The sequence below is a fragment of the Nicotiana tabacum genome, chromosome 10 (assembly GCF_000715075.1).
Source record: "Nicotiana tabacum cultivar K326 chromosome 10, ASM71507v2, whole genome shotgun sequence".
In the NCBI taxonomy this organism is placed as follows: domain Eukaryota; kingdom Viridiplantae; phylum Streptophyta; class Magnoliopsida; order Solanales; family Solanaceae; genus Nicotiana; species Nicotiana tabacum.
The window spans coordinates 81,221,307-81,237,447 of record NC_134089.1 but is presented as its reverse complement, the minus strand read 5'-3'; the positions used below and the strand labels follow the sequence as shown (position 1 = coordinate 81,237,447).

Genomic DNA, 16,141 nt, shown 5'->3' with positions numbered 1-16,141 from the left:
TTGTATTCATGAATACATGGCACGACTACATGTAAAATATACGTGCGCGTACAGTTGGACTGCGTTGATTTTAGGCGCTTTTTAATGCTGTATTCATGAATACAGCAATGCGAATACATGTGAATTACATGTGCAGCTGATCTGCCTTGATTTTAGGCGCTTTTTGCTACTGTATTCATGAATACAGTAGGGCGAATATAGCGAATACATTACCATAATAACTGAATAGTAGTTATATGAAGTACTTATGTATATGATAGCTATAAGAAGTTAATAGCCACTAAACAATAGTGGTTTCCGAAAATTCCTCAAGATTAATTCCTTGACCTTCAAGATTTGGCCCAATAAAAATCGACCCAACAATATATATGACTTGTTCGTGGCCTAAATTTATCCAAGTTACTGAATTTAAGCTACAACCACCATTTTGCTAGTCTTATATGAATATGTGACTTGCACGTTTTGAATCTCATTGCAAACACTAGCTGTTAACGTGCAAGTGTCCTCCACCCCCAGTATGCCCCTTTCCTTGTAAGTTTCTCCTCTATTTTAAAATTGATTTTTTTTTTTTTACTAATATATACTAATTAATTATATATATAGATACAGAATGACAATTTAGCTTGCATCCATAATTCACTGAGCAATTTATTAGCTCCTATATTTCGCAAGATACAATCAGGCATTACGTTGAATATAAGAGTGTGTTTTGGGAGGAGCCGTATGGTTCCATGTCCCAGAACCAGGGGCATAGGCGCCTTGCCCCAAGCGTGTCGCATGACATCGTTCTGTAAAACTATTTTACTGAAAATATATGTTAGATAATAAGAAATATAAAAATATTAGGTAAAAATATATAAGTAACACTGCTTATCATTATAGTAATTTATTCATGTGTTTTATATTTTCAAGTGGTGACTCTGCTTATAAAAAAATTTGTGTACGCCACTGCCCAGAGCCACATGTGGCGGTGTGAGGTTATGTCTATTCACTATACGATAGTAGATCACTACTAAAAAAATGGGGAAAATCGACTGCAAAAACCGACCGATTCATGGTGGTCGGTAATTGTAAAGTCGGTAGAGCTAATCAACCGACTTTGGTCGGTATTTTCCGACCGATCGGTCGGTCAATTAAATTCAAAAAATAAATTGCCGAAAAAAACGATCCGACCAAAGTCGGTCGGTATTTTAATTATGTAATTAAAAAATACACTATCTAGGAATCGAACCGAGATATGTACTGTGGCAGGATACTATTCTATCACTAGATCATTGGTGCATTTTGTTTTAAGACTATCTATTATTTTATCTATTCTCTTTAATTATATTTTCGTACGAAAATAACCGACCGATATCGGTCGGTTTTATTAAAAAATAAAATTACCGACCGAATTCGGTTGGTTTTTTAAATGACCGGCTGAATTAACCGACCGATTTTGGTCAATTTTTTAATATTAATTTTAAATGAAAAATTGACCAAAGTTGGTCGGTTTCTTGAAAAATAAATTTTGCTGGACTCAAAAATAGTTTCCTGCATTTTTGCGCTAAATAAAAACCGACCAAAGTTGGTTCATCAAAAAAAAATTAATAATAAAATATTTTGAAAAATCGACCGACTTTGATCAGTTTTTTGTCGATCGATCGCGGTCATTTTTTTTGTATTTTGCTAGTATTCCCTATCCTTCTCGTACTACATTACGAGTTGGTCTATATTCCTTGCCGATCAGTTGCCATGATGTACTACACATTGTGTATTGTGTGTCTAGAATATGAAACCTCCAGTATTAAGAAATATTTTTGTTATGACCTACTTGTAACATTGGATTGCACAAATAATTTTTCTAATGATTTGCCATATTCTTTTGATGCATTTGGGCCTTTTATGGGATGCTATATATTATTGGGATTTTTACCTAGCTATACTATATTAGAAACTTATTTACTACTATTCTTTATATTTTGTAGTTTTTAATAAGTATTTAGGTTTTTCTTACAAATTGTGTAGATTTCTCCTTAAAAGGCTCTCATCTCATTATTAGTGCCTTCAATTAAGGGATTCAATTATATCCTTTCCTTTTTTCGCTTTCCTCTTCTCTCTCCTTTTTTTTTTTTACATCAAAATCCCTTAATCTACACCCAGAATCTCCACCTTCTCTCTTTCCCCTATTGGCGACAGCTTTATATTATTAAATCATCAATTGCATCGTTCTTTTGTTGGGAGACCGGACAACACTGAAAATGAAAAAATATTCAGGGATTGTATGATAACTGTATCATAATTGTATTAGATATATTAATGCATAAAACATAATTGTATCATACTTGTATCACAATTGTATCTAACTTGCAGATGGTACATTAATATCCAAAATAATATCTGATACAATACTAATAAATTATTATATAATTATCACATATTTGTGATACAAAATGTGCAATTTGTCATGAACTCACAACTACTCATTATTCAGATACAAATTTGATACAATCCCGAAAGTATTCTTACACAATTCTAATGCAATTATGATACAACTTAAAACCGATTCTAAACTTAAACTAATACAATATCGTATTATATTTGTATTAGCATTGTATCATATATTATTTTAGGTACAAATTGTGATACAATTCTAGATTATGATACAACTTTGATCTTCATCTTTTTCAAGTTTCAATTTAAAACATCCACCTAGAACCAACTCTAAACTTAAATTATGATACAATATTTTAATAGTATTAGTGTTGTATCAGAATTGTCTTAGGTATTGATGTATCAAATACAATTCAGATACAATTATGATACATTTATCATACAATCATAATACAATTCCGAAACTTCTTCTTCCTCGAGTTTCAATCAGAAATTCAACCTAAAACCAACTTTAAACTTAGCGAATCTCCCTTAAAATTCAGATATAAACTCTAAAGGATATTTTCAATCGTTTTCAAGAACACCCAATCCAAAAAAATCACAAATTCGTAAAATCCGAATATCTAATTCAAAGGTTCGGAGCTTTTTAATGGTATATCAATGGCAGACCCCTCCACCTGCAATTTCAGAGATAATGTTGATGGATTTGTCAATAATTGAAGCTTTTTAATGGTTGTTGGTGGAATTGATCATTCAGAGAAATATATGATGCTACAATTTGTTTTAGAGATAATAGTTTGATTTGTATGGGGGGGGGGGGGATTAGTTGATTTGTATGAAAGAGAGGTGATGATTTTGGGTATCAGTGAGTTTCTTACGGTGGGTAAGTACAAAGACAGATGATATTTTGTAAACCTTTGAAAAAGTAAGAGTATCTTAAATGTAGGGGGATTTTGTGTAACTGATACCCGATATTTAAGGTATGCTTTATTTTCTCCTTTTTATGGTTTTGTATAAAACTGATAAATATAGGTATATAAAGTAATTAATAAGGAACCTAAATAAAGAAAGTAAATAGGTTGCTATTATAGTATAGCCAGATAAAAATCCCTATATTATTTAGTTGATATGACAGGGAGAATGGTTGGTTTAGCGCCATGCTCATGCTTGTCGTGTCGTTGTCTTCTGCTTTCACTGCTAGAAATTTGGCAAAAACCAACCAAGAAAAACCAAGCAACTTTGGTCGGTCAAAAAACCAGCCAAAAACCGACCAACTTTGGTCGGTTTTTCAAAATATTTTAATTTTAATTTTTTTTTTTACGAAATCGACCAACTTTGGCCGGTTTTCTTTGGCGCAAAAATGTGGGAAAGTATTTTTGAGTCCCGCGAAATTTATTTTTCAAAAACCGACCAACTTTGGTCGGTTTGCAATTAAAATAAATAAAAATTAATATTAAAAAAACCAACCAACTTTGGTCGGTAAATTCGTCCGGTCATTTTAAAAAACCGACCAGCTTTGGTCGGTAATTTTATTTTTTAATAAAATCGACCAACTTTGGTCGGTTATTTTCGTGCGAAAATACAATTAAAGAGTATAAATAAAAAATAAGACAATCTTAAAACAAAATGCACCAATGATCTAGTGGTAGAATAGTATCCTGCCACAGTACGCACCCCGGTTCGATTACCAGATGCTGAATCTTTTGATTACATAATTAAAATACCGACCAACTTTGGTCGATTTTTTTTTGCATTATTTTTTTTGAATTTAATTGACCGACCAACGTCGGTCGGTAATTTCCGACCAACTTTGGTTGGTATATTAAAACGGCCATCAAAATACCGTCCAAGCATATTTGGTTGGTAATTGGCCATACCGACCAAAGTTGGTTGGTTTTTTTGGTCGATATTTACCGAATTTCTAGTAGTGTTTGGTCATGATCAGAGGTGGATTCGGAATTTAAAGTTATGAGTTCTTCTTTTAAGGGTTTTAACATTGAGCACATTATATTTTTAAAGTTATGAGTTCATATCTACTATTCTTATAATTTTAATGCATTATTAGTTTATTACGTACAAATATTTACTCCACGTCGAAAATTAGAGTTTAATTAAATAGTTATGCGTAGACTAGGTACGCCCCTGGTCGTGACACTATTAATTTGTCTAACTTCGCCCAAATGATTTTAAAATCGTATATCATCTGTTAGATGGAAATAAAGTTTCAATTTGTTACCAGTTAAAATTGTAACTACGTGCGGTTTGATCCTATATTTTGAACCAATTATGTGAAGTTTTTTACAAAATGATAGATGCTACTGAGATTTCTACTTATTAAATTTATTTATTTTATGTCTACAACAGATATGAACAATACATCATAGTTTAAATCACCTGGATATTTTCTATAAGTGCAGAATGTAATTGCATTTGCATTAAATTGAGTACCAGCCAACCATATCTTTTGACGTCAAGTTGCGACTCTTTGGTAAATGATTTGTTTTTATTTTCTATAATTTGAAGATGCTCCTCTCCCTTTCAAATCATCTGTATTTCTTTTTATAATTTACAAACAATACTCTCTCAAACAGTCAAAACTAACTGGAATACCGCATCATGGCTGCAACTGCATTGACTGTCGTCTTGCATCTAAATGTATCTGATATTTCTCAAACTGTCAAGATTAGTATTGAAACAGTCAAGATCGTACGCTGTCTTCATCATTTAAATGACAAAAATAGACTACAAAGAATTGTTATTGTCATTATATTGATGACGATATAATGAGTTCGCAAGTTCCTACGCTAAACTTGATAAACAGAATAAACAACGTTGGTTTAAGTCCAATTAGGGATGGATACACTTCTGCTGTCATGCGAAATAATAGAAAGATTAAGACGGTTACTAGGTTATAACTATTTATAACTTTAAATGAGGTAATATTGATAAAACATGATAATCATAAAGCGATATCAATATAATTAAAATATTCTATATTTTGGCATAACTGTTTATAATTTTAAATGAGATATCATTTGTGAAACATGACAATCAGGTAAAGTTTTTAGTTATCCAGCAAGATAGCTAAATTGAATAAATTAAAGTATGATTCCTACCGTTTTGTCATGAGTTGCCTGGTATCCTTCTGACATGTTTTTTTCTTAATCTTTTGTTTGTAGATTTATAATTATAGTAACCCGATAAATTTTGTGTATTACGCAACATGATAGATATGTTGAATGCAATATAAAGTCCTACCAATTTATCATAACTTGTGCATGGCGCAGTTCTCCGATTTTAGTTGCTCTTGATGCCATCTCTGCAACTCAACCTTAGAATTTTAGTCCAGATTATTTCATTAAACGCACGTCTATACATATCGGAGTCATTCTAGCAGTATTGTTAATTTCGGGGATAAAATTTTAAGACCATGCCCAAAAGGTCCTCTTTGTGTCAATATCCCTTAAACCTTAAAGGGTTGCCCGTATTTCTTTATTTTAACAACAAATAATAAAAATAATAAATAAGCAAAAAACCCAAATAGCAACCTTCTAGTGGCACTTAAGCCCTAAACACCGCTGTTTTCATGGCTCACGAGTAAAATAGCAGTGAGTTTAACGTTAATCAGTAAGATAGATATTATGCGAGCGTCAATATAAATGAATCTTAATTCATAACATAAAGAACCAAAGAAGCACTAAATATTAGTAATTTATTTGTTTAACAAACCAATAGATGCCTTTAAAGAAAATTGAAAACCACAATTCTTTTCTGACGGCGACAAATTGAAAAAAGGCTTTAATCAAAATCCTTAAAATTACAAGTAACGAACTTCTCTCTTGACAGAAACGTTAAGCCGCAAGAACAGCGCCTAAATCAACAAATAACCAAATGGAAAGCTCTCTGGCAATAATACTTTTTCCAAATACATTTGTCTAAAGAAGGGTTTTCAATGATTTAACGTCATACGTGCTCTTGATAATATAATTGTTAGAGTAAAACTTTATATGAAAACCGTACTTCCCAAAAACTATTATAGACAATAATTGTAAGAATAAAACTTTATATGAAAACCATACTTCCCAAAAACTATCATGTCAAATTAAGAACAAATATTATGTAACGTCTGAGACTAGAATTAGGAAAGTGAAGTAGTAGGTGTTGCTATATTGGGGAAAGGTGTGTAGAAGATTCTATGGGCTAAACAAAAGAATGAGAAGGTATTGGGCCAAGGTCATTACAGATTCGGTGGCCCAATTAATTACTCCAGCCCAACCAATAACTACAACTAATAAATAAACGGAAGGGAGATGGAAAGAGCAGTCAAAATCTGGTAAATCAGTTACACCTTCTTAACTACTTCTTTTTCTCTCTTCGATCCTAATCTTCTTTTTCTCTTCTCAATTTACAGGTCACATTCATGGAGTTATTAACTAGCATTTGTCTGTAATTCCATTGAAGTAACTCAATTGTTCCCCATTGAACAATAAAAGCTTCAATTCTTTCGATTTCATCTCATTTTCTATAAAAACTATTAGTTCATTACAGATTTGGTATCAGAGCAAGTCCTGACACCATGACAGTCCCAGAAACTAGGGCTAAGACTACTGAAGAAAGCATAAAAAAATTGGAGAATCAACTACAAAATTACATGTCAGAGACGAACAAGAAGCTAGCGTCCAATGACTCTAAAATGGACGAATTACATCACAAGTTCGACATAATGATGGACAAAATCTTCGTCAACAAGGATGGGATTCTGGGGAGTGCACCAACAGGAAGCCACCATGTGGAAGGATCTGGAAGCAGGATAAGAATGGTAGAGCCTCATGAGCAACCCATATGAAGATTTCACTCGAGCAATTCTGCTTCAAAGGTAGACTGTCCATGCTTTGAAGATGGTGATCTCAAATCTTGGCAAAGAAAATGTGAAAGGTACTTTCATTACAATCACATCTCTGATCCCCAGCACAAACTTGAAACTGGTGTTCTTCATTTAAATGGAAAGGCTGAGTCGTGGTACTTTTCATATCAAGTGAGTCCAGGTGTTGTGAGATGGCCTGATTTCGTGGAGGAAATCTGCAAAAGGTTCAATGATTCAGATAATAGTAATCTCAATTTGTTAGAAAGGTTCAAGAGGATTGAACAAATTGGTAGTGTTACTGAATACTTAGAAAAATTTGAGGACCTAAAAACTTGGGTGTTGATTAAACACCCTACTATTCCTGAAGAATTCTTTCTAGGGTTCTTCATTGAAGGGATTAAAGAAGAAATTTGACACACAATTAAGATGTTGGATCCCTTTTCTTTGAGCTAGGCTGTTGAGAAAGCTAGACACAAGGAGGAACTAGTTGAATCAATGAGCAGAAAGAGTAGGGGCAAGAGCGCAACTCAGTATAGTATGGCTTCTGGTGCTTCAGGAAGCAGAACTTCTAATTTCACCCCAAAAGAAGGCAACCCTAACTCTGCCATCTCAGGAAATAAATTATTTGAAGCCAGAAAAGCTAGGGGATAATGCTACTGGTGTGGAGAAAAGTATTTTCCAGGTCATAAATGCAAAGATAGACAGTTGAATACATTATATGGGATAACTGAACAGGAGGAAGGGGAAGAAGAACCAAGGGTGGAAGAGATAAAAAGATCATTGGAAGCTCCTGAAGAAGTAATTGATAAAGCAATAAGCTTGAATGCATTATCTGGCACTATCACTTCTAACACTATCAAATTGAAGGGAATGTATGGGAAGCAATGGCTGATTATATTAGCTGACAGTGGTAGTACTCATAGTTTTGTTGCCATTAATATTGCTAAACAGATAGGTTGTGTAATCCAAGAGGATGCTCCTATGAGGGTAACAACTGCTAATGGAAGCCATTTGATGAGCTATTCTGCATGTCATCAATTTAAATGGAAGATACATGGTATTGAGTTTGAGCATAAACTCAGATTGTTGGATATTGGTGGATGTGATATGCTGTTGGGTGGTGATTGGATGAGAAAACACAACCCGATACTCTTTAACTTCATTGAGTACAGGATGCAAGTTAGTGTCAAGGGAAAAAGGGTGGATCTGAAAGGCTTCTCTGAAGAAGGAAAGCTGCAAGCTATGACAACTTCTGGGGTCAAATAACTCTTGAAGAAATGGCAGGTGATATGGGCACATTTGTTTACAATAACAACTACAGAAGTGAAGAATCTTACAGTCATACCTGCTGAAATCATATCTGTGTTGGAGGACTTTCTAGGAGTATTTGCAGAACCCAAATCCTTGCCACCAAGCAGGAATCATGATCATTTCATCCCCCTGAAATCTGATGCAGCCCCAGTTAGTATCAAACCCTACAGGTACAACTATTTCCAAAAAAATGAAATGGAAAAACAAGTCAATGAAATGCTTACTAATGAGATTACACAACCAAGTTATTCCCCATTTTCATCTCCAGTTCTTCTTGCTAAAAAGAAAGATGGAAGTTGGAGATTTTGTATTGACTATATAGAGCTTAACAAAATGACCATTAAGGATAAATTTCCTATTCTTTTGGTAGATGACCTAATGGATGAGTTTAAAGGATCTTGCATCTATTCTAAGATTAACCATAGGGCCTTTTACCACTAAATAAGAATGGGGAAGAGTGACATTTTCAAAACTACATTTAGTACTCATTTAGGATATTATGAGTTCAAGGTCATGCCTTTTGGCTTGACTAATGCACCTGCTATCTTTCAAAGTCTTATGAACCATGTTTTCAAACCTTACTTGAGGAAATTTGTGTTAGTATTCTTTGATGACATCATAGTTTACAGCTCTTCTATGGAAGCTCATGCTTTACATCTTAGAAAAGTAATGGAAGTACTGCAAAAAGAACAGTTATATGCCAAGCTGTCCAAACATTCTTTTGGACAAGACAAGGTTAAATACTTGGGTCACATAATCTCTGGCAAAGGGGTATCAACTGACCTTGCTAAGATTGAAGCCATGGTGTCCTTGCCTGTTCCAAAGAATATGAAGGTTCTCAGAGGTTTTCTAGGGCTTACTGGTTGCTACAGAAGGTTTGTTAAATCCTATGGCATCATTAGCAGGCCACTGACTAATTTGTTTAAGAAGAACTCATTCCAATGGAATGCAGATGTAGAATTGGCTTTTCAGCAGTTGAAAGAGGCCATGGCATCAGTTCTAGTATTGGCTTTAGCAGATTTCACCAAGTCATTCATTGTGGAGACAAATGCCTGCTCCACTGGCATGGAAGCTGTGTTGATGCAAGAGGGCATGTCTATAGCCAATTTCAATAAGGCCTTAGCTCCCAAAAATAGGAGCCTCTCTACATATGAGAAAGAATACATGGCTGTGTTAGCAGTAGTGGATAAGTGGAGACATTATCTCCAAGGAGGACATTTTATTGTCAAGACAGATCATCAAAGTTTGAAATATATCCTAGAATAAAATGTGACTACAGCCTTCCAACAAAAAGGTCTCAGAAAACTAATGGGGTTAGACTATAAAGTACAGTATAAAAGGGGGTTGATAATAAGGTAGCAGATGCTCTTTCAAGAAGGCAAGAAGAAGAGTGCACACTACTACCTATGTCTACAACTCAAGCTACTTGGTTACAAGAAGTGAGCCTAAGCTATGAAACTAATCCTGTGTCATTACAACTATTGAGTGAATTGGCTATTGCCCCTGATAGTAATGCAAATTATTCATTACATCAGGGAATTATCAGATACAAACACAAGATCTATATTGGAAGGAGTACTAAGTTAAGACATAAGATCCTAGAAGCACCACACTAATCACCATTAGGGGGTCACTCAGGACAACAGGGTACCTACAGAAGAGTGCAATCTATATTCTACTGGCCTAACATGAAGACAGAAGTATGTAAATGGGTTAGTGAGTGTGATGTATGCCAAAGGGTGAAATTAGAACAAGTTCACCCTCTAGGATTACTACTGCCCTTACTCATACCCAACCAAGCTCGGGAAGATATTTCCTTAGATTTTGTAGAAGGTTTACCTCAATCAAGCCAGAAAAATGCAGTCTTGGTGGTGGTTGACAGATTGACCAAGTATGGGCATTTTCTACCTCTTAAGCATCCATTCACAGCTCCAGATGTAGCAGAATTATTTCTTAAGGAGATTTATATACTACTTGGGCTTCCTAAGACTATTGTATCTGATAGAGATGCTATTTTCACTAGCCATTTCTGGCAGCATCTCTTCAGGACCTTGGAGACTAAACTCAATATGAGCTCAGCTTACCATTCCCAATCAGATGGGCAAGCTGAGATGCTCAACAGATGCATGGAGACCTATTTGAGGGCTATGTTTTTTCACAATCCTAAATAATGGGATAAGTGGATTCATTTGGCTGAATGGTGGTACAACACAAATTACCACAACTCACTAAAAACCACTCCTTTTAAGGCCCTATACGGCTACCCCCGACTCAGTTACCATTAGGCTCTTTGCCTAACACTGGTCGACATCCAACAGGAGTATGCTTAGCACAGAGGCAACACTTATTATAGACACTCAAAGATAATTTGACTCAAGCTCAATCAAGAATGAAGTTTTATGCAGATAGACTCCGGACTGAGAGATCCTTTGAAGTTGGGGATTTGGCTTACCTCAAATTACAACCCTATAGACAGGCTTCTATTGATGTTCGCAAGAATGTGAAGTTGTGTGCTCGCTGTTATGGACCTTATAAAGTTTTACAAAGAATTAGTTCAGTGGCTTACCGTGGAGTTTCCAGCAGAATCCCAGCTACATCCAGTATTCAACATCTCTCAATTGAAGAAGAGGGTTGGACCAGCTATAGATCCTCAGCCACAACCTCCGATTTGGGACAGTGCAGGCCGGGTCTTGATTCAACCTATGGCAATTTTGCAGCGGCGAATGACTAAGGTGGGCAATGGGGTTCGCGTGAAGGTCTTGATTTACTAGGCTAATTTGAGTGAGGAAGAAGTTACATGGGAAGATTGGGGGGCGAACGACACAAATAGCTACTAAAAGTTGTGGCTTTTATTTTAAAACCACTGTTTTCAATGTATTTAGACTTTAGCCACTCTTTTTAAAAAACTTATACCTGACTGGACGAAAATACCCTTCTGGTATAACTTATACCTACGCTATCAACACAAGCAGCAGTTACACAAAGAGAAGAAGCGAGCAACAGCAGCAGCGGCGATCAACTGAGGACGAACCACCATTTCTCTTCCCGATTTCAAAAATTCAGCAATCTAATCCAAAAAAACAACATAGATAAACAGTAAGTTGTAATTTTATGTGTTTCTATCAATTTTTATTTTGCTATAGTTATACTTTTTAGATCTGTATTGATTTGATTATATATTAGATAAGAATTTGATTTTTTTTGAATTTCTGGATTGATAAATTTATAGACACCGCCTCCTATGATAATTCTGTATTCCGGACATAGTGTCTTCATTTTGGAAATTGAATTCAAAAAAATAAGAACACTATGTCCTTAACTTTGATTCTACTGGCCTCATTTTGCAAATTGAATAAAAAAACTTAAGGACAAAATGTCCTTCACTTTGTTGTTGTTCTTCTGTATACAAAGTCCTGTAGCTTGAGTTTCAAATTGTATGTTTTAATTTCTGGTTCAAATGTTAAGGACTGACAGTCCTTAACTCTTAAATACATGTTTAAATGTTAAGGACTAGCAGTCCTTAACTTTTAATTCCATGTTTAAATGTTAAAGGACAGGCAGTCCTTAGCTTTTAATTTCTGGTTCAAAAGTTAAGGACTGGTAGTCCTTAACTTTTAATTCCATGTTTAAAACTTAAGGACTGACAGTCCTTAACTTTTAATTTTAATTCCATGTTTAAATGTTAAAGGACAGATAGTCCTTAGCTTTTAATTTCTGGTTCAAAAGTTAAGGACTAGCAATCCTTAAGTTTTAATTCCATGTTTAAATGTTAAGGACTGACAGTCCTTAACTTTTAATTCCATGTTTAAATGTTAAAGGACAGACAGTCCTTAGCTTTTAATTTCTGGTTCAAAAGTTAAGGACTAGCAATCCTTAAGTTTTAATTCCATGTTTAAATGTTAAGGACTGACAGTCCTTAACTTTTAATTCCATGTTTAAATGTTAAAGGACAGACAGTCCTTAGCTTTTAATTTCTGGTTCAAAAGTTAAGGACTGGCAGTCCTTAACTTTTAATTCCATCTTTAAAAGTTAAGGACTGGCAGTCCTTAACTTTTAATTCCATGTTTAAATGTTAAGGACTGACAGTCCTTAGCTTTTAATTTCTTGTTCAAAAGTTAAGGACTGACAGTCCTTAACTTTTAATTCCATGTTTAAAACTTAAGGACTGACAGTCCTTAACTTTTAATTCCATGTTTAAATGTTAAAGACTGGCAGTTCTTAACATTTAATTCCATGTTTAAATGTTAAAGGACTGACAGTTCTTAACTTTAATTACATGTTTAAATGTTAAGGACTGGCAGTCCTTAACTTTAATTACATGTTTAAATGTTAAGGACAGACAGTCCTTATCTTGGTCTTGCACTTACAGTACACTTGTTCTTAATTCTACAAGGATTGCTTTATAACGTATGTCCTTTGTTTCCCATTCTCTTGACTTGTAGGATGGAAACAATATGCATAATAGTTGCTTTTAATGGTAGATGGACTGAAGACTATAAATATCTTGATCATCAAACAAAGCTTTTCCTAGCACCTGAGTCAATTCAGTTTGAAGATTTCGTTAAACAGATTTTTGAGCTTATTGAATTGGATAGTGAAAAGTTTGAAATAGTGATATGGTTTGATATCAACCTTGGAACAAGCAAAGGAATGCTTGTATCCAAAGATTTAGATTCTTCACACATGTATAGAGTTGCTAAAAACTCATTCACTCTTCAAGAGCTGTCATTTCATAGTTGATATTTCGGAAAGAGTTTTTGCATCAACAAGCAATGAACATGCCAACACAAAAACTCAACATGACAATCAAGAGCGATGCCAACAGATAGTTGAAGTAGATATGGTTGAAGCTCAACCATTAAATGAAGAGGTGCATCAAACATTTGATTCTATTCAAGTAGAAGGACAAAGCATTATAGAGATTGACAACGAACAAGCTTTGGGTATTCAAGTCTTAGAGAGTGCACCGGTAATCGAAGTAGTTGCTGACAAAACCTGCACTCAAATAACTAAACGAAGATCAAATTTGAAACAAAAAGAATCCCCAACTACGATATTAAGAGAAAATGCTTCTTTGGATCAAATAAAAGTCGGATCAGTATTTGACAAGAAGAAGAGCATAATTAATTGTTTTTCTAATGTAGCAATCAAAGGACATTTTGAATTCAAAGTTGTTAGACCAAGCTCAACAAGATATTCATTGACATGCAATGATGATAGGTGTCGTTGGTGTGTACGTGCTTTCAGAATTAAAGACTCAACATTATTCAAGATAGTAAAGCTTGAGAAAAAGCATGACTGCTCTGTTAACACTAGGAAAGCAGATCATAGGCATGCTACTTCAAAGTTGATTAGTGGTTACATTATCGATAATCTTCGGGACCCAAGATTTGAAGTTACACCAGCTTTTGTCATGGCAGAGATGCAAAAATTGCATGGACTAGACATTGGATATCACAAGGCGTGGCGTGCTATTCAACATGCTTCCGCTTTAATAAGAGGAAGTCCCGAAGAAAATTATGAATTATTGTGTTCATACTTGTATATGATGACAAGTAAAAACCCGGGAACTTATACTAACATAAAGATAGACGACAACAACAGGTAAACAATTTAGGACATGCTGTATTTAGCCTTGTTAACTTTTGAGTTATAACCAGAAGTTGAGGACTGTCTATCCTTAAGTTTTGAACTTGTAATTAAAAGTTAAGGACTTCCAGTCCTTAAGTTTTGAACTTTGAAATAAAAGTTAAGGACAACATGTCCTTAACTTTATAACTTGTAAATGTAAGTTAAGGACTGACTGTCCTAAACTTCGGGTATTTTAACCTTGTTTTATATTGTATTTTCAGGTTTCTTTATATGTTTTACGCATATGGATCATCGATAGCTGGTTGGAATCATTGTAGACCAGTGATTGCTATTGATGCGACTTTTTTGAAGTCAAAATATCGTGGTGTTTTAATGATTTCAGTTTCAAAAGATGCAAATAACCAAATTTTCCCATTAGCCTTTGGAATAGCAGAATCTGAAAACAACAATTCCTATGAGTGGTACTTTAGTCAGCTTCGCAATGCAATTGGGAGCCATGAGAATTTGATTTTTTTATCAGACAGGCATCAAGCTATTGCAAATGGCATTGTAAAGGTATATCCTGAAAGCCATTATGGGATTTGCATCTATCATTTGGAGCATAACCTAAAGTGAAGAAAGGTAAAAAGTGAGGTCATAAAACTTTTCCAAAGTGCTGCAAGAGTATACAAGCGTAAAGAATTTGACATATACATGTCAGATATTGCAAATGTAGATAAGAAAACTTATGACTACTTGATGGAAGAACCACCGGAAAGATGGGCACGTTCTTGTAGTCCACAACGAAGATATGACATGCTCACAACAAATATAGTTGAGTCGATGAATTCAGTGCTATTAGAAGCAAGGGAGCTTCCTATACTAAGAATGATGGATTTCATTCAAGTGAAACTACAACATTGGTTTTATGAAAGAAGAAATAAAGCAGAAGGAACATTTTATGATGTTTCTTGTTGGGTAGAGGAGGAATTGAAGAACAGAATAGATTTAGCATTTACTTTGAACGTAAGTATTATGTTTTATGTTTATATTATGATTTTGACATTTTTTAACATAATGTACTCACTTATAATTTTTCAATATTGAAGGTCTTCCCTGTTGATTCATGGCGTTCTAGAGTTGAAAAAGAAGGAATAACTTTCTTGGTGGACTTAAACAAAAGAACATGTGATTGTTTTCAATTTCAACTTGATGAATTACCATGCATACATGTAATTGCAGCTATCGAGAAGAGAAACATCAAGAAGTCTGACTTTTGTTCGCACTGGTACTTAAAGGAATCTTGGCTGAAAACATATGAAAGACAAATACATCTTGTAGGACATACTGTTTCATGGATTGTACCAGAGAGTGTTAAGTCACAAATTGTTAAACCTCCAGATTTCAAAGTGCCACCAGGTAGAAGGCAAAAGAAAAGGCATATTCCTGCTACCGAGCCATTAAAAATAATATTCAAATGTGGTCATTGCAGAAGAATTGGTCATAATAGAACAGCTTGTATATATTCTCCGGCACTCCATCCATTTTCAAGAAAGCATAGAGAAGAGTAGAAATATACACTTATGTTTATCGACTCTTTTAAGTTTTTGCTATAGATTGTATTCATTATTATTCTAATTTAAGCGGATGCCTAGATTTTCAATATTTATATCTTGTTACGTTCTTTTAATTTCTTTTGAGTTCAACAATTAAAAGTTATTAACAGGAGTCAGTAAGTTCAACTTGCAATTTTGAAAACGTAATGACTGTTTGTCCTTAACTTTGAATTTCAAGTTCAAAAGTTAAGGACATGAGGTCCTTAAGTTATAGTCTCATGTTAAAAAGTTAAGGACTGTCTGTCCTTAACTTTGAATTTTAAGTTCAAACGTTAAGGACATGAAGTCCTTAAGTTATAGTCCCATATTAAAAACGTAATGACTGTCTGTCCTTAACTTTGAATTTCAAGTTCAAAAGCTAAGGACATGAGGTCCTTAAGTTATAGTCCCATGTTAAAAACTTAAG

At 34.4% G+C, this 16,141-nt stretch overlaps 2 protein-coding genes across 2 annotated transcripts; both read left to right on the top strand.

Moving 5' to 3' along the window:
- The first annotated feature begins 13,388 nt into the window (after positions 1 to 13,388).
- On the top strand, positions 13,389 to 14,755 carry LOC142165197 (uncharacterized). The gene is made up of 2 exons (XM_075223806.1): positions 13,389 to 14,152; positions 14,401 to 14,755. The coding sequence occupies exons 1-2, from the start codon at positions 13,389 to 13,391 to the stop codon at positions 14,753 to 14,755; spliced, it is 1,119 nt and encodes a 372-aa protein (XP_075079907.1).
- A 78-nt stretch (positions 14,756 to 14,833) lies between these two features.
- Positions 14,834 to 15,690, top strand: LOC142165196 (uncharacterized). Its single transcript, XM_075223805.1, has 2 exons — positions 14,834 to 15,145; positions 15,229 to 15,690. Exons 1-2 carry the CDS (start codon positions 14,834 to 14,836, stop codon positions 15,688 to 15,690), a joined length of 774 nt encoding a protein of 257 aa, XP_075079906.1.
- Positions 15,691 to 16,141: the final 451 nt, after the last annotated feature.